The sequence below is a fragment of the Palaemon carinicauda genome, chromosome 42 (assembly GCF_036898095.1).
Source record: "Palaemon carinicauda isolate YSFRI2023 chromosome 42, ASM3689809v2, whole genome shotgun sequence".
Lineage (NCBI taxonomy): Eukaryota > Metazoa > Arthropoda > Malacostraca > Decapoda > Palaemonidae > Palaemon > Palaemon carinicauda.
In genome coordinates, this window is record NC_090766.1 from 38,343,141 (window position 1) to 38,361,180 (window position 18,040).

The following is an 18,040-nucleotide window of genomic DNA, read 5'->3' on the forward strand; positions in this document are numbered from 1 at the left end:
AGTCCGTGGGCTCACAGCATAGTCTCCAAAGGCTTGGGGTGGAAATGGTCACGAGGTTCCCCTCCTCCACCAGTGACCTTCTTCCAGAGACCCACATCCATTCTGAGAGAGTACACCACCGAGTTACTACAGAAAAAAGCAATCAAACGGGTTCGATCGCTGAAGTTCCAAGGCCGCCTGTTCACAGTTCCGAAGAAAGGCTCGTCGGCATTGAGAGTGGTCCTGGACTTGTCAAAGCTAAATTCTTACATCCTCTGCGACAAGTTCCGGATGTTGACCATCTCTCAGGTACGTACCCTGCTTCCCCGTGGGGCCGTCACCACCTCTATCGATCTTACCGACGCCTATTATCACGTACCAATAGCTCGAAACTTCTCTCCTTACCTAGGTTTCCGTCTAGGCAGGAAAGCCTTTGCATTCAAAGTCATGCCCTTCGGCCTCAACATTGCACCCAGGATATTCACGAAACTGGGAGAGACGGTGCTAGAACAACTCAGGAACCAAGGGATTCAGATCGTTGTTTATCTGGACGATTGGCTTATTTGGGCTCGGTCAGCCCTGGAGTGCAACAGAGCTACGAAGAAAGTACTTCGTTTTCTCGCCAACCTGGGATTTCGGGTCAATCTCCAAAAATCCCGCCTACTTCCATCAGACCGCTTCGAATGGTTAGGCATACAGTGGGACCTTGCACGGCACAAGCTGGTTCTACCTCCCAAAAAGGTAAGAGAAATAGCTTCCAAGGTCAAGAATTTTCTAAAACACAGGCAGGTGTCCAGAAGAGCCTTAGAAAGAATCCTCGGCATTCTGCAATTCGCCTCAGTAACAGATCGCCTATTGAAAGCCAAACTCAAAGACATCAATCGAGTTTGGAGAAAGAGAGCCACAGTACCTTTAAGAGACAAGGTCTCGAAAATCCCCTCTGTCTTGAAAATGAGATTACAGCCATGGTCCGAATCGAAGAACCTTTCCAAATCGGTTCCTCTTCAATTCCCACCCCCACAAGTGACAATTCATACAGACGCGTCTCTGAGTGGATGGGGGGGTTACTACGAACGTCAGATGTTTCAGGGCTCTTGGTCACCCGCCATGAAATACTTCCACATCAATGTTCTCGAAGCCATGGCAGTGTTCTTGACCCTGAAGAGGCTCTCTCCTCCGAGGTCGACCCACATCAGAGTAGTGTCAGACAGCACAGCCGTAGTACACTGCATCAACAGAGGAGGATCCAAGTCGCCCAACCTGAATCAGATCCTGGTCACTATCTTCACCTTGGCAGCAGAAAAGAACTGGTTCCTGTCAGCAACCCACCTAGCGGGAGTCCAGAATGTGATAGCGGACTCACTATCCAGGATGAAACCACTGGAATCAGAATGGTCTCTGGACATAATTTCATTCCAGTGGATACTCAGGCTGGTTCCGGGCCTTCAGGTAGATCTATTCGCAACTCAGATGAATCACAAACTTCCTTGTTATGTGACACCAAACATGGACCCTCAGGCTTATGCCATAGACGCATTAACCCTGGATTGGAACCATTGGAGGAAGATTTACCTATTTCCACCAGTGAATCTTCTAATGAAAGTATTGCACAAACTACGCTCCTTCCGGGGGACAGTGGCCTTAGTAGCACCTCACTGGCCAAAGAGCAGTTGGTTTCCTCTCCTCCTCGAGCTGAAACTCCGACCCTTCCGGATTCCATTCCCCAAACTAACCCAAGTAATTCAAACACAGACTGTGTCAGATTCCTCAAGGATAGCCAAAACCCTAACTTTGTGGACTTCATGAAGTTTGCAGCTCATAAAGACGCAAACATTGACCCGGAAAACGTTCTCTTCATCGAAGCGGACAAAAGGGACTCGACAATTCGTCAATATGATTCGGCTGTTAAGAAATTAGCAGGTTTCTTAAAGAATTCAGACCACACTCGTATGACTCCGAATTTAGCCATCTCGTTCTTTAGGTTCTTATTTGACAAGGGCTTGGCAGCTAGCACTATAACTACCATCAAGTCAGCTTTGAAGAAGATATTCCTGGTTGGGTTTAACATTAATCTAGCTGATTCCTATTTCTCATCTATTCCAAAAGCATGTGCTAGGCTTCGGCCGTTGGATCGGCCACAAAAAGTCTCTTGGTCTCTGAACAATGTCCTCAAACTCGCGTCGGACACTGACAACGAGTCCTGCTCTTATATCACTCTGCTTAGGAAGACGTTATTTCTATCAGCTATGGCCTCAGGTGCTAGAATCTCAGAACTAGCAGCGCTCTCACGTAACCCGGAAAACATAGATTTCCTCCCTACAGGCGAAGTACTGCTTACCCCAGACAGAGCTTTCCTAGCAAAAAATGAGGACCCGCAAAATAGGTGGTCCCCTTGGAAGATCATCTCTCTTTCCCAGGATCCTTCGCTGTGTCCAGTCACTACTCTCAGGACCTTTTTAGCTAGATCTGCCACCCGCTCGTCTGGCCCCTTATTTATCAGGGAACAAGGTGGTACTTTGACCATTCAAGGTATCAGACAACAAATCCTCTACTTTATTAAACATGCTAACCCGGAATCATTTCCCCATGCTCATGATATACGGTCAATAGCTACCTCTATCAATTACTTCCAGAACATGGACTTTGATGACCTTAAAAAATACACGGGTTGGAAATCTCCTATGGTTTTCAAACGCCACTATCTAAAGAACTTACAGGCCCTTAAATACCCTACGGTTGCAGCGGGGAGTCTTATCTCCCCCCATTAATCTCTGATTATTTCTTTATTCCATCTCTTCTCTCCTCCCTCCTGACCACCTCTCACACCACGTCGCCACTCTCCTGGGTGGTTCGTTAGCCCTAAGTTATTTTGCCATGTTTAATTGTTATGATTTAACTGTTATTGTAATTACCATTCCTGTAAAGTTTAGATATGCTTAGACATGTAAGGTTGATTCCTTTCACGACGGGACACTCAGGTGATCCCTGGTCCTCATATTATTTTAGCATTACATCCCCTATGCCTATGGCTAGTTTATGATTTATGTTTACTTACAGTATTATATTATTGCCTTACATGGTGTTTGTTTTCTCCTTATTATGTTATTAATTTATTGGGCTTGGAAGGCATTCTCTGGTACATTCTCACCGGCCGTCACAGGCCCCCCAGAAAAGGGATTTTGACGAAGGAAAAATCTATTTCTGGGAAGAGGCCTGTGACGCCCGGTGAAACCCTTCCCGGTTATTTGATACGGACCCCACCCCTTTTTTTCCTTGCCCAGCCATATGTTCTTGCAGAAGGATGTCCTAGAGGGCGCGCGTGGTAGGTGTCGTTGGGGAGTTCAACCATGTTATCTAGGGCCTGTCACGGCCCTCCCCATTGATGAAGGGATTATCTAAATGGAAGACAACCTGTGAATAGTGGTTTACACACGCCTTTGTTTAATACACGACACCTACAAGGTGTTCGCGCGAGGGTTGTAACCTCTGCATTCCATGCTTTTATCTTTCTCTAGTATATTTGGAAGATTTATATTAGGAAAGGTATAAGGAAGGACCTTTCTCACCGGGCGTCACAGGCCTCTTCCCAGAAATAGATTTTTCCTTCGTCAAAATCCCTTTTTTCAAGAATTTTTTTTGGCGTCGGGGTCGTTCGTGTCCGAGTATACCCTTAAAGGGGTGTCCGAGGAGCGTACCTATCCAGGGTTAAAAAATCTACAAAACGGTCTAGTGATCATGATGAAAAGAAAGAAAGTGAAGCAAAGAAAAGGAAGACCGAATCGAGTGAGTGATGAAAATTAAAAATAAGAAAAGAAAAAAAATGTAAAAAAAAAAATATAAAATTATAGAACTGAAAAAAAAAAAAAAAATAAGCTAAGTTAAGTTAAAGTTCACGTAGTGTAAGTTAGTGTAAGTTATCGTACGTTATCGTAGTCACCGTCCCTACCTCCTCGCTGATCTTCCGTCTCCTGCGTAGCAGTCCCTACACCTGTGCTGGCCTGTCACTAAGGTAAAGTGTTAATAAAAACCCCTTTTTTATTTATTATTTCTTTATTATTATTCTTTTTTTAGACATTCCTGTAATATTCAATTGTATTAATGTTATGTGTAATTATGTGTAGCCATTTATTAAGGAGTTTTTATGGGTTTTTAGGCTGAGGAACGAATTAAACAAATCACCGTGTATTCTTATGGGAATATTTGCTCCAACATACGATCGTTTTAACATACGAAGCAGTTTCTGGAACGAATTAAGATCGTATGTAGAGGTATCACTGTACAACAATGCATGTTCCTTCATATTACAGCATATAACTTTATATATGTCATAACCTCTGTACCAAGGTCTTCCACTGTCTTGGGACAGAGTTCTCTTGCTTGAGGGTACACTCGTGCACACTATTCTATCTTATTTTTCTTCCTCTTGTTGTTTTGAAGTTTTTATAGTTTATATATGATAGGGAAGCAATGTGGAATGTGATGAGGTTATATGGAGTTGGTGGAAAGTTGTTGCAAGCAGTGAAAAGTTTCTACAAAGGTAGTAAAGCATGTGTTAGGATAGGAAATGAAGTGAGCGATTGGTTTCCGGTGAGAGTGGGACTGAGACAGGGATGTGTGATGTCACCGTGGTTGTTTAACTGTATGTTGATGGAGTGGTGAGAGAGGTAAATGCTCGAGTGCTCGGACGAGGATTGAAACTGGTAGACGAGAATGACCATGAATTGGAGGTAAATCAGTTGTTGTTTGCAGATGATACTGTACTAGTTGCAGACGCGGAAGAGAAGCTTGGCCGATTAGTGACAGAATTTGGAAGGGTGTGTGGGAGAAGGAAGTTGAGAGTTAATGTGGGTAAGAGTCAGGTTATGACATGTACGAGAAGGGAAGGTGGTGCGAGGTTGAATGTCATGTTGAATGGAGAGTTACTTGAGGAGGTGGATCAGTTTAAGTACTTGGGGTCTGTTGTTGCAGCAAATGGTGGAGTGGAAGCAGATGTACGTCAGAGGGTGAAGGATGCAAAGTGTTGGGGGTAGTTAAGGGAGTAGTAAAAAACAGAGGGTTGGGCATGAATGTTAAGAGAGTTCTATATGAGAAAGTGATTGTACTAACTGTGATGTATGGATCGGAGTTGTGGGGAATGAAAGTGACGGAGAGACAGAAATTGAATGCATTTGAGATGAAGTGTCTAAGGAGTATGGCTAGTGTATCTCGAGTAGATAGGGTTAGGAACGAAGTAGTGAGGGTGTAAGAAATGAGTTAGGAGCTAGAGTGGATATGAATGTGTTGAGGTGGTTTGGCCATATTGAGAGAATGGAAAATGGCTGTCTGCTAAAGAAGGTGATGAATGCAAGAGTTGATGGGAGAAGTACAAGAGGAAGGCCAAGGTTTGGGTGGATGGATGGAGTGAAGGAAGCTCTGGGTGATAGGAGGATAGATGTGAGAGAGGCAAGAGCGCGTGCTAGATATAGAAATAAATGGCGAGCGATTGTGACGCAGTTCCGGTAGGCCCTGCTGCTTCCTCCGGTACCTTGGATGACCGCGAAGGTAGCAGCAGTAGAGGATTCAGCATTATGAAGCTTCATCTGTGGTGGATAATGTGGGAGGGTGGGCTGTGCCACCCTAGCAGTACCAGCCAAACTCGGTTGAGTCCCTTGTCAGGCTGGGAGGAACATAGAGAGGAGACGTCCCCTTTTTGTTTCATTTGTTTGATGTCGGCTACCCCCCAAAAATTGGGGGAAGTGCCTTGGTATATGTATGTATATGAAAGATTTATTCTATGTTGTTATTATTCTTAAACTTCTCTGGTAACATTTCCTTTCGTCACAGCTATTTTCCCTGATGGGGCCCTTGGTCTTATAACATTTTGCTTTTTCAACTAGGGTTGTAGCTTGGCAATTAATAATAATCATATTAATATCACTATCAGAGGGATCAAGTAATGTAAAAGCACTTTTAGTCTCTCTACTTGCAAATATAAGTAACTGATGAATCGGACAAATTTCAAATTACTCTACAATCGCCACCATTGTGAAGGGGCTTTGGGAATAGCCCTCAAATATAACAAATTTTTAAAGAAATTTGTATTTTCCATATCTATAACGATATAGTCATTTAAAATAGGGAATGTCTGCAGCAAAGCTCAAACGACAGTTGAAATTGTTAACTATGTAGTTAATAACAGGTGGCGAGTGCAGGCGAGTAACCCCACCAACTCTCCTGTCCAAGACTCTTCACTTGCGACTTCCAAATCAGGACTGAGAGGGGTAGTTGAGGTGGGAAGTGTAACTCCAAAGGAATCAGGTTTGTATAGCTAGGAAAAATACATATTAACTTTAAAATTTATTCTGGTCCTACTTATATACACTACTAAATATGTTATTTTCATTAGTAAAATAAATTTTTGAATATACTTACCCGATAATCATGTAGCTGTCAACTCTGTTGCCCGACAGAATTCTACGGAAGGGATACGCCAGCGATCGCTATACAAGAGGGGGTGTACTCACAAGCGCCACCTGTGGCCAGGTACTGCAGTACTTCTTGTTGACACCACTTCAATTTTTCCTCGGTCCACTGGTTCTATGGGGAGGAAGGGTGGGTCAATTAAATCATGATTATCGGGTAAGTATATTCAAAAATTAATTTTACTAATGAAAATAACATTTTTCAATATTAAACTTACCCGATAATCATGTAGCTGATTCACACCCAGGGAGGTGGGTGAAAACCAGTGTACATGTATGTCAAGAAGCTAAGTATCCCGTATTTCATATTATCAGTTATTCAAAATAACAATGAAATTACAAGTACCTGGTAAGGAAGTCGACTTGAGCCATTACTCTGCCTTAAATAAGTTCGTCTTCCTTACTGAGCGCAGCGTTCCTCTTAGGAGGCTGAACAACTCTAAGGTGCTGAAGTATCAAGGGCTGCAACCCATACTAAAGGACCTCATCACAACCTTTAACCTCGGCGCTTCTCAAGAAAGAATTGACCACCCGCCAAATCAACAAGGATGTGGAAGGCTTCTTAGCCGACCGTACAACCCATAAAAAGTATTCAAGAGAAAGGTTAAAAGGTTATGGGATTATGGGAATGTAGTGGCTGAGCCCTCGCCTACTACTGCATTCGTTGCTACGAATGGTCCCAGGGTGTAGCAGTACTCGTAAAGAGACTGGACATCTTTGAGATAGAATGATGCGAACACTGACTTGCTTCTCCAATAGGTTGCATCCATAACACTCTGCAGAGAATGGCTCTGTTTGAAGGCCACTGAAGTAGCCACAGCTCTCACTTCATGTGTCCTTACCTTCAGCAAAGCAAGGTCTTCTTCCTTCAGATGAGAATGTGCTTCTCTAATCAGAAGCCTGAATAGTAAGAAACTGAGTTCTTAGAACTTGGAAAAGAAGGCTTCTTGATAGCACACCATAAGGCTTCTGATTGTCCTCGTAAAGGTTAAGACCTTTTTAGATAGTACCTAAGAGCTCTAATTGGGCAAAGTACTCTCTCCAGTTCATTCCCCACCAAGTTGGACAGGCTTGGGATCTCGAACGACTTAGGCCAAGGACGTGAAGGAAGCTCGTTTAGCAAAAACCGAGCTGCAAGGAACATGTAGCCGTTTCAGATGTGAAAACAATGATCCTGCTGAAGGTGTGGATCTCACTTACTCTTTTAGCTGTTGTCAAGCACACGAGGAAAAGAGTTTTTAATGTGAGGTCCTAAAAAGAGGCTGATTGGAGAGGTTCAAATCTTGATGACATAAGGAACCTTAGGACCACGTCTAGATTCCAGCCTGGAGTGGACAACCGACGTTCCTTTGAGGTCTTAAAAGACCTAGGGAGGTCCTGTAGATCTTTGTTGGTGGAAAGATCCAAGCCTCTGTGGCGGAAAACCGCTGCCAACATACTTCTGTAACCCTTGATCGTAGGAGCTGAAAGGGATCTTACTTTCCTTAGATATAACAGGAAGTCAGCAATCTGGGTTACAGTGGTACTGGTTGAGGAAACTGCATTGGTCTTGTACCAGCTACGGAAGACTTCCCCTTGAGACTGATAGATTCTGAGAGTGGATGTTCTCCTTGCTTTGGCAATCGCTCTGGCTGCCTCCTTCGAAAAGCCCCTAGCTCTTGAGAGTCTTTCGAAAGTCTGAAGGCAGTCAGACGAAGAGCGTGGAGGTTTGGGTGTACCTTCTTTACGTGAGTTAGATGTAGAAGGTTCACTCCTAGAGGAAGAGTCCTGGGAATGTCGACCAGCCATTGCAGTACCTCTAAGAACCATTCTCTCGCGGGCCAGAGCGGAGCCAACCAACGTCAGCCGTGTCCCTTTGCGAGAGGAGAACTTCTGAAGTACCCTGTTGACAATCTTGAACGGCGGGAATGCATACAGGTCGAGATGGGACCAATCCAGCAGAAAAGCATCCACGTGAACTGCTGCTGGGTCTGGAATCGGAGAACAATACAACAGGAGTCTCTAGGTTATCGAGGTAGCGAACAGATCTATGGTTGGCTGACCCCACAGGGCCCAAAGTCTGCTGCAAACATTCTTGTGAAGGGTCCACTCTGTGGGGATGACCTGACCCTTCCGGCTGAGGTGATCTGCCATGACATTCATACCGCCCTGAATGAACCTCGTTACCAGCGTGAGCTTTCGATCTTTAGACCAGATGAGGAGGTCCCTTGCGATCTAGAACAACTTCACGAAAGAGTCCCTCCCTGCTTGAAGATGTAAGCCAGGGCTGTGGTGTTGTCAGAGTCCACCTCCACCACTTTGTTAAGCTGGAGGGACTTGAAGTTTATCAAGGCCAGAAGAACCGCCAACAACTCCTTTCAATTGATGTGAAGTGTCCTTTGTTCCTGATTCCATGTTCCCGAGCATTCCTGTCCGTCCAAAGTCGCACCCCAGCCCGTGTCTGATGCGTCCGAGAGGAGAAGGCGGTCGGGTTTCTGAACAGCCAAAGATAGACTTCCTTGAGAAGAAAGCTGTTCTTACACCACGCGAGAGAAGACCTCCTCTCTTCGGAAACAGGAACTGAGACCGTCTCTAGCGTCATGTCCTTTATCCAGTGAGCAGCTAGATGATACTGAAGGGGGGGAGGTGGAGTCTCCCTAACACGATGAACAGGGCCAGCGATGAAAGTGTCCCTGTTAGACTCATCCACTACCTGACTGAGCATCGGTTCCTTCTCAGCATGCTCTGGATGCATTCTAGGGCTTGGAAGATCCTTGGGGCCGACGGAAAAGCCCGAAAAGCTCGACTCTGAAGATCCATACCCAGGGAGACAATGGTCTGGGATGGGACGAGCTGAGACTCCTCAAAATTGACCAGGAGGCCCAGTTCCTTGGTCAGATCCATAGTCCATCTGAGAATCTCCAGACAGCGACGACTTGTGGGAGCTCTTAAAAGCCAGTCGTCTGACGGAGCCGGACACAAGATCATGGTACTGCTGCACAGTCTGTGAACTGTCAACCATGGGGAAGCGAGGAAGTACAGTGACAACCCGAAGCTGTCTAGACTGTCTGGGTCGTACAGACAACTCCTTATCGGGTTGCTGAGATTGCCGCACTGCGTCACAACAAGTCACTTCTGCTGGTTGTTGAACGTCTTCCCAGTGACACACTGACTCAGTAAACAAAAAAATCCTCTAACAAGGACTAAGCTTGGACTGCATGTCTTGCAACACAGCTCAAGGTCTATGGGAGCAGGTGTGGTAACAGACGGGGTTAGCGACTGAAGTGGAACCATTACCTTCCCTGGGAGCATGTTATGCTTAAATAAAAGTCCATAGGAGGCTACGCAGCTAAAGGCTCCTCTCCAAATGACAGAGTCCTCAAGGGAATATCAGAAGGAGGGAGAAAAGCACTTTCTCATCTACAGGGACCATATCCGAGAAAAGCTAAGTTCTCTCAGTGAGGGTTTCACTGGTGCAAAAGCAGCAGACTAGAAGGCAACGTTATGAAACTGCTTGACAGTCTAGTGAGTTGGCAACAACCAAAGATGTGTGACTGAGAAGCATGCGGTAAGGTATGCAGAGCATGTTGTATGCAGAGCATGCTGTATGCAGAGCATGCTGTATGCAGAGCATGCTGTATGCAGAGCATGCTGTATGTAGAGCATGCTGTAAGGTAAGCAGAGCGTGTTGCATGGCGTGTAACATTTCTCAGAAATTCCATGACCAGTGCTAGAGTGAGTAATATCGCATTACCGTCCATTGAAAGTGCACGTGCCGAGGGAATTGATTAAGACTGTTTTGTTGATGAATTTGATAGCCGGCATGATAATCGTAGAATTAAGCTACACTAAATGTACTATAATCTACTTCACCTCAGGAAAGGGAAACTCGCCCTGTTGGCAACACTGCATACTTCATGCATGCTTGCATGGGGTTTAATATCAACATAATATTACCTTACATTCATAACTCATGATTCATTTGTTTAGAAGATATTTTTGCCATATTTTGCGATTTGTTAAAAATATATTGCAAGGAATACATATATATTTTTATATAAGTAATACAAATAACCTCCATTATCATAATGTTTGTGTAGGCATACATGTATATGATTACAAATGCAAGTTATGAAAGTAATGAGGTGTTATTATTGTCATTTGTTATTCCCAAGTTGAATGGGAAGAAGCTCAAGTTGAGGAAAAAAAAGGCAGATGCATGCGTTGAGGTGGCTGACTCATAGCATGAGGTTGCTGCCTCAAGAGTTGCGCTTGCTGAAAGGGTTGCGGATGCGCAGTAGCAGGTTCCTGAGGAACGAGTTAAGGTTCCTGAGGAACGAGTTAAGGTTCCTGAGGTGTGAGCTGCGAGAGTTGAGGTAGCGGCTGCGCAGAACGCAGTTCTTGTCTCACGAGTTGAGGTTCCTGAGGTGCTAGCCTAAGGAGTTGAGACTCTTGCCTTGAGGAGGGTTTAGGTCGCTGCAGCGAGTGCTGAGGTGGCTGCCTCATTGATGGAAGAGGTTGTCGTACCTCAAGAGATTGTTGCCTCGCTGGTGGAACCGCAAGCGGAAGCGGAGGAAGTAAGGCATAAGACTCCTGCTCCCATTGCTGAGGTTGCCTTAAAGAAGGTTAAGGTTGCTGCACAACGCTGGTAACTGGCAACTCAGAACGCGGTAAGGTAGCCTGAGGAACCTCAACTTCGTACGCCTGGCAGACTGGACTGGCAACTCAGAACGCGGTAAGGTAGCCTGAGGAACCTCAACTTCGTACGCCTGGCAGACTGGACTGCGGAGAGGCGGAGCGTTCGCAGGAGGAGGTGTAACCTTCTCAGCCTGAAACTCACGCATTAAGACCGCAAGCTGCGACTGCATGGACTGCAGCAAAGTCGTCTTGGGATCAACAGACGATAAGGTCTGTTGAGGCAAAGCCTTAATAGAAGATGAGGTCTGTTTAGGCATCGCCTTACCTCTCTTAGGAGGTGTGCAGTCACCTGATGACTGAGGAGAGTCAGAGCTAACCCAATGACTGCATCCGGGTTGTTGAACTCTAACTTCGTACGTCTGGCATAGGTCTGGACTTTACGTTTAAGAGGTCTTGAGACCTGAGACCAGCGTTTTCTCCCCTAAATTTCTTCTGCAGACGAGCAAAATAAGGGCTCAATCGTCTGCGGGTGGGAGTGACGGTCTCTGTAAGACACGCCCGCAACCACCGAGGATACTTCTGTGCGCCGATCAAGGCCTGCCGAACCCTTTTGCCCTTCGACATTGCTTCTCCCCTGGGCTTGGGAGCTTGCAAGAGGTCCCGGACTGGGAGGACGACTGGCACGCACAGAAGTACCCTCACGCACAACACTGACACACTTTGCGCTAATCACTTATCACTTTTGATTTTCTGTTTGCACTTATTTCACTGAACTCGAAACTTTAAGTGGTTTGTACCTGAAACACGCAATTCTATCCTTTCTCAAAAGTTAGTAATTGCGAAAACAGAATTACAATGTAACAGAAAAATCTAATGAAAGATAAATAATTCAGTGGCTGGAAAGAGACTAAACACTAGATCAAATAAACTACGTTTAAAATCTCTCACCGCATAAAGCTTGAGAACAAGAAAAAACTCTAGAAACGTTTACCTTCTTCCCCTAAAGAGACTAGGGAGAAGAGCAAAAACGATAACAACGTTACTCGCTTGAACGAAACGTTTATCCTCCTCTTTCTCCCTCCGTCTCTATCTCTCTCTCTCTCTCTCTCTCTCTCTTGACTTAGAACCTGAGAGAAGAGCCCAATCATATATATCGTTAAAACATATTATTGTTAAAGGAAAAAACTGAAATATTTCCCAAAATGAAAAGTTCCTTTATTAGAATTAAAACCATTAAGTTAAGAAAGAATGAACAAAACGCTAGACACGGTTACTATTACTGCAACGTGACACCGTGAAAATTCTCTCTCTATCGTAACGATAGAGCGCAAGTTGAACGTTCTGAACGTCAACAACTGCAGAGACAAAACAAAACGTTAGTTCAACTTTGAAAACAGTACGAGACTATCAAAGAAATTCTTTCAAAAACATTAAAATAGCATAATATGTTAACAGGTAAAACCGAAATGACGGGCTCAATGTTAATTAACTTCGGTACCAAGAAAAGACCGCCTACTATTAGGAAAGGTCGAATATAAACAAATATAAAAATTAATTTTAATAAGTTTATAATAAAAGGAAGTTAATCGAAGAGGCCTATAAAAGGCGGAGAGATATAAAATAAATCTATAACTTTGTTAAGCAAAATTAAGAAAGAGAGTCTATACTCTCTTAGACACCAACACTTCCGTCTACGGGAAGGGTCGGCCATTAAAAGGTGAAAGAGAGTTCATACTCTCTTCGTCACCATAATTAATCAAATTAATTCCAAAAGTTAGCTAAGCTAATAATAAAACTTCCTGAATAGCGAAAGCTGAAATCTTAGAGCAATACTTCACCAAAAACCGTGAACAAGACTCCAAAATTATAAGCGTATCCATGAACGTCTTGCCGGAAGCACGACAGAGGAAAAATTGAAGTGGTGTCAACAAGAAGTACTGCAGTACCTGGCCACAGGTGGCGCTTGTGAGTACACCCCCCTCTTGTATAGCGATCGCTGGCGTATCCCTTCCGTAGAATTCTGTCGGGCAACAGAGTTGACAGCTACATGATTATCGGGTAAGTTTAATATTGAAAACTGTGTTTTTTAATAAAGTCTCGCTTATTGGCGGGTAAAAATCTCCATGGAACCAAACAGGTTGGTTCTTTCTCTTTCTTTAAATTGCCAGAGTCCCATACAGGAACAAGGGAGATGAATCCAGCAACTTCCTTTCAATCTATTATAGGGATGAGTAAGCTGGTAGGGCCTAGCAAGTATTTGATCAATGAAGAAATCTTTCTTCCCTGAAAGGGAGATGTAGCCTGGAATGAAATACCTGTAACATGATGGCCAATGGATTGGAATTCATTACACCATCCTTCCTCTCAAAGAAATGGGGACAGCTACTTCTTATAGATCCTGTATAATGAGAATAGTGCTCAGAAATGCAGCTTAACAGCATCAATGTCAGATCCCACATGAAACAGTACAAATGCTTCATCCTCAAGTAAGGGGAAGAGAAGAAATGTCGAAGAGCCAGTCTTTCTACCTTTCCTCAAGATTTATATCGAACACATTACCATAAACAAGATGTTTCCTGTCCCATATGAAATCTGGGCTGGCTACACAACTACAACAGCCACCACCCGCAGGGCCAAGAACAAAAATGTTGAAGGACTTGCAGGTATATTTCCCTGAAAAAAAAAGCAAAAAAAAATATGTGAAGGTTGTTTGGCACTTCTAATCTCCTTCATCACCTGTCAGACTGCAGGTTCTTTGGAGTCTAAGTAAAATCAATAACCCTAACTTTGTAAGATCTATTTTGACCTGGTGCCTTGACCCCCTCAAAGCTTAAAGTGTATGCTCTAAATTGTCTCATGAAGTCAGAAAGAGACTGTTCTTTGATACCTTTCTTGATTCTGCCAATGTTAAGAAAGAGAAGATGACACTCTGGCCTGAGATGTCGAGTCCTCTTCAGTTAGCACAACAAAGCCCTCATGGGACACAAAAGAATGGTTTCTTGATTTTGCTTCACATAGAGAGGGTCTCAATGAGTTCTTAGTTTTGGCCACAAACTCATGAAACAAAGCATACTTCCCAGGATCAAACCAAGGGTGTATATGCAAAAACCAGTGAACAACAAATTGAATGAGGAGCCCAATGTGCTAAACAGTCTCCCCGGCCTTGTCATGAGCTTGCCAGAAATGAAACTGGAGAAGATGTAACATTCCTACTCCTCAAAGAAGGGAGGCCATGATCTACACTAGGAAAATGGGGACAATTACAAAATTCATGTACCTAAGATTCACAGGGAGTAGATCTTATCGCCAGTTTAGCCATAAAGAGGTGCATTGTCCAACCTAATGTTGCATTCCTGCTTCATTTCATTATACACATGAAGCCAATAACAACCACTAAAACAAAAAAGTATTAGAAAAGATAAACAACCTTGGATAGGATACAACAGTACACCATACTCACTACAGATTAACAAAAAGGTGAAGAGTCTCTGACAAGAGAGTGGGTGGAGCTAGTTGCCCACACTCATTCCCTTTCTTTAACTACATCGTTAATGATTTCGACGACCATTCCAGCTCCAAGGCCTTCCCTATTTTTAAGGACAAGAGGTTTGTATACATATAGGACCAAATACCTGGGCAATTCAATTTGAAAGAAGAAAATTTTACAAGTGATTCTTGTAAAATAAAAAAAAAAATACGTAAAGCTCATCTCTATCCTCGCCATGTAACAGGCAACAATTTTCCCAATGCAATGATTTACAGTATAGAAAATAGCCAATGAAATTATGAAAACATCAACAAAGATAAAATACTTTTTAAACTAATGGAAAAGAAAACTATATCTAAATTTCTATAGTTTCCATTCCACAAAAAAACTGTGGATAGCTTATGAAAACAGAATAACTATAGCAGAAAAACATGTACTGTACCTGACAACGAGGTCCAAGTAGCTTCACGATAACGTCATTTTCTTCACGGGACAAAAGAGAAGATGTCTTGTTTGTAGGAGGTGGTTTTCTTGAACTCATTTTAGCAATACTTTCAGATCTCTTTGGTTATATCTGTAAAATCAGACATCTAAAATAAAATATCTTCTGAATGAAAGAAAACAACAGTTTCATAGATACATAACACAACTTCAACAAATTGCCTTTTGCTCACTTTAAATACTGAGAGCAAGTCAAGTATTTCAAAAATAGCCCACAGGGGTAATTTGACTGAAATAATAGACAGCCGAGAGTGGCGACTTTTCTCTCACTCACATTATACTGTAATCAAATCTTTATACTGTGGTACAGTACAGTACTTAGATGCATCTGCATCCTTTACAACAAGAGCAAATAAACAATTCTTATCAAACATGCATGTATTTGTGAAATTGAAATTATCTTTATTAACTTTTCAAATATTTTTACAAAAACAGTTGCTGAGGCAAAAAGCCTGGTAACAATTTAGGGAGATACCCATGAATGACTACAATTTTTTATTGTAATTTCTCTAGAGAAGGGTGTTTTCATGATGGACTAAGTTCCCACCATGGGAAAAATGTAACAAAGCAGTTTACATCACATAATGTCATTGACAAGAATTCAAAAAATTGAAAAAATTTGCCAAGGCACTGTATTTCAACAGCAGCCTTTCCAGGACAAGAACAAGTTTTAAAATGCTTACACCACTCGGGGTCTTTGTAAACACAAGATACTCCTAAGAGATAAGAAAATTTATACATGTCAAGTTTAATGAGACTTTGGTATACTAATTTCTGCTAAAAATTAACATCAGTATTGTTTTTTAAACACAAACATTAAGTAAAATCATATTTTTAACTCTGGGTTTCAGCATGGCCAAAATGAAAAATAAAACATAATACTGTACAGTACTGTATTTACATAATTTCATAAAAACTAAAATCATGATTTAATTGCAATAACTGACAAATAATGAACTCAGGGAATATCACTGCCCACTACCATGGTTAGCTGCAACACTTACATTTAGTTAAGCTCACTGCCCACTACCAAAGTAAACATAACACTTTAATTTAGTTAAGCTCATTGCACACAACAAAGGTTAGATGCTGCAAGTTAATTCATTTTAACAAAGTTTGAAAACATTAGTTACGATGCTACTAAATTAGATTTCACTCTTATACCCTAAAACTTTCCATTTCCGAATATGGCCCCCCTTCTAATTATTCATACGGGTTAATAACACGTTATCCAAATATTTTCCAGCATCAGAAAACCTGAGTGATGCATAGGTACTTAAATACTAGGTCTATAATTAAAATCTAACCAATATCTTTACATTTTGCTATCTTTAGGCTATGTTCAATTTGACAAATGATGAGTCCATGTGGAATTATTAGTATAGGATGTAGATAATTTATGCAGTATATTTTCCCTGTTAAAAATCCCGGGTTCCCACTGGGGTTCCCCATTATCTTTGGGGTGGTTTTATATATAATATATATATATATATATATATATATATATATATATATATATATATATATATATATATATATATATATATATATATATATATATATATATATATATATATATATATATTATTAGGTATCTATTTGCCTTGAAAATAAGTGTCATTTTCACAGAAAGCAGACTTTTTCTAAACGAACTCCCAGTTCTCGAGAAGAAAAGCTTGTTCCGTCCGTATCTATAATAAAACCAAGTTAAATGCAACACTAGAGTGCAAATGGGCAAGGTTTTGTTTCTATCTAGCATTCCTATTAAGCGAAAATATATGGGGGTTATTTGCACTATATGTAAGGCTAAGGTAATCCATCCTTTCAACAGCCTACAGCTGAGTAGGCTAGATATAGTAGCCATACTTTCACTTTTCTTCATACTATTACTAGGTTAATGGGTGTTTGCTAAGATATCATCCCAGTCCCTTAATATAATGTATTTTAATAAAAACATGAGTTTTCATACCTAACATTATCGCAGAGTACCTTATAGTAGGTTAAGGTCAACGTAATTCTGGTCCAAAATAGGCCTGCACCATCCTACCTTAAAGGCTACCCTACGTTTTACGCTTGGATATCAGTGTGAAAGTTATAATCAGAACATAAACCACAACCCATTCTAGATTACAGAAAGGAGATCGGGGCAATATATAACCCCAGTATAGGTAATACTTTACCAACGAGATTCAAGGTTCCATTTATGACTCGGACCTCTTGACACTTCACGGATTTCGTTTGTTTACATTAGAATCATACGTCGTTACTTTTGAGACTGTTCGCTACAAATCATTTTCTAGAATTTAACTTGATAATAAAGCAAAACATTTACTTTTGTACTGTAAATATGCATAGAAATAAGAAAACTGTCATTATATTACGTTTATTATGCAACATGAAAAAATCTTTCATACTTGGATTATGAATACGTATATTATTTATCAAATTGAATCGTTCGCTACAAATATTTTTTTCTTGAATTTGACTTATTAAGTAAGCAAAGCATTTTTTTATACTGTAACTATGCATAAAAATGAGAAAATTATTATCAAATTAAGTTTGTTATGTAACATTAAAAATACCTTTCACAAATTGGATTATAAATACGTATATTATTTATCGAATGTCTTTTATTTAAATCGTAAGCTCGCCAGAACAACGTACCTACGGGTGTAGGCTCATGTTAATTGCTTCCGTTGACGTCATTATTTTTCTCAAAATTATAGTATATCTTTCCTAATGGTGAAATGAATAAACAAAATGAAAAATTCAACTCTCTATTTTATAGTATAATCTAGGTGACGTCGTGTACTTTTTCCCGTTACAAAATTAATTTTGTTGTTTTTGTTTTTATTTTGCCTGATCTTGCATGATTAATTAAATACTTCAGATAATTTTTCACGTGAAGAAGACTTATACTAATTTTCTTCATAAGTATTCCTTGGTTAGCTTCATGAATAAAATGCTAAGATATTGGTAACTAGTTTATGTTCTA

At 41.5% G+C, this 18,040-nt stretch overlaps 1 protein-coding gene across 4 annotated transcripts in view; it reads right to left on the bottom strand.

Annotated features, from left to right (window-relative positions):
• The window catches only part of LOC137632971 (actin nucleation-promoting factor WASL-like), a 70,775-nt gene extending 53,456 nt beyond the window's left edge, over positions 1-17,319 (bottom strand). For 3 of the 4 annotated variants that reach the window (XM_068365109.1, XM_068365108.1, XM_068365106.1), the window contains exons 1-2: positions 17,226-17,319; positions 14,987-15,118 (exon numbers count right to left, since the gene is read on the bottom strand). In XM_068365109.1, the coding sequence (XP_068221210.1) occupies positions 14,987-15,085 (99 nt within the window). In that variant the 5' untranslated portion in view covers positions 15,086-15,118; positions 17,226-17,319. Of the gene's footprint in view, positions 1-14,986; positions 15,119-17,014; positions 17,034-17,225 lie in introns of those variants that run through there. The other variant, XM_068365107.1, reaches the window with a different exon arrangement.
• Between the last annotated feature and the right edge of the window lie 721 nt (positions 17,320-18,040).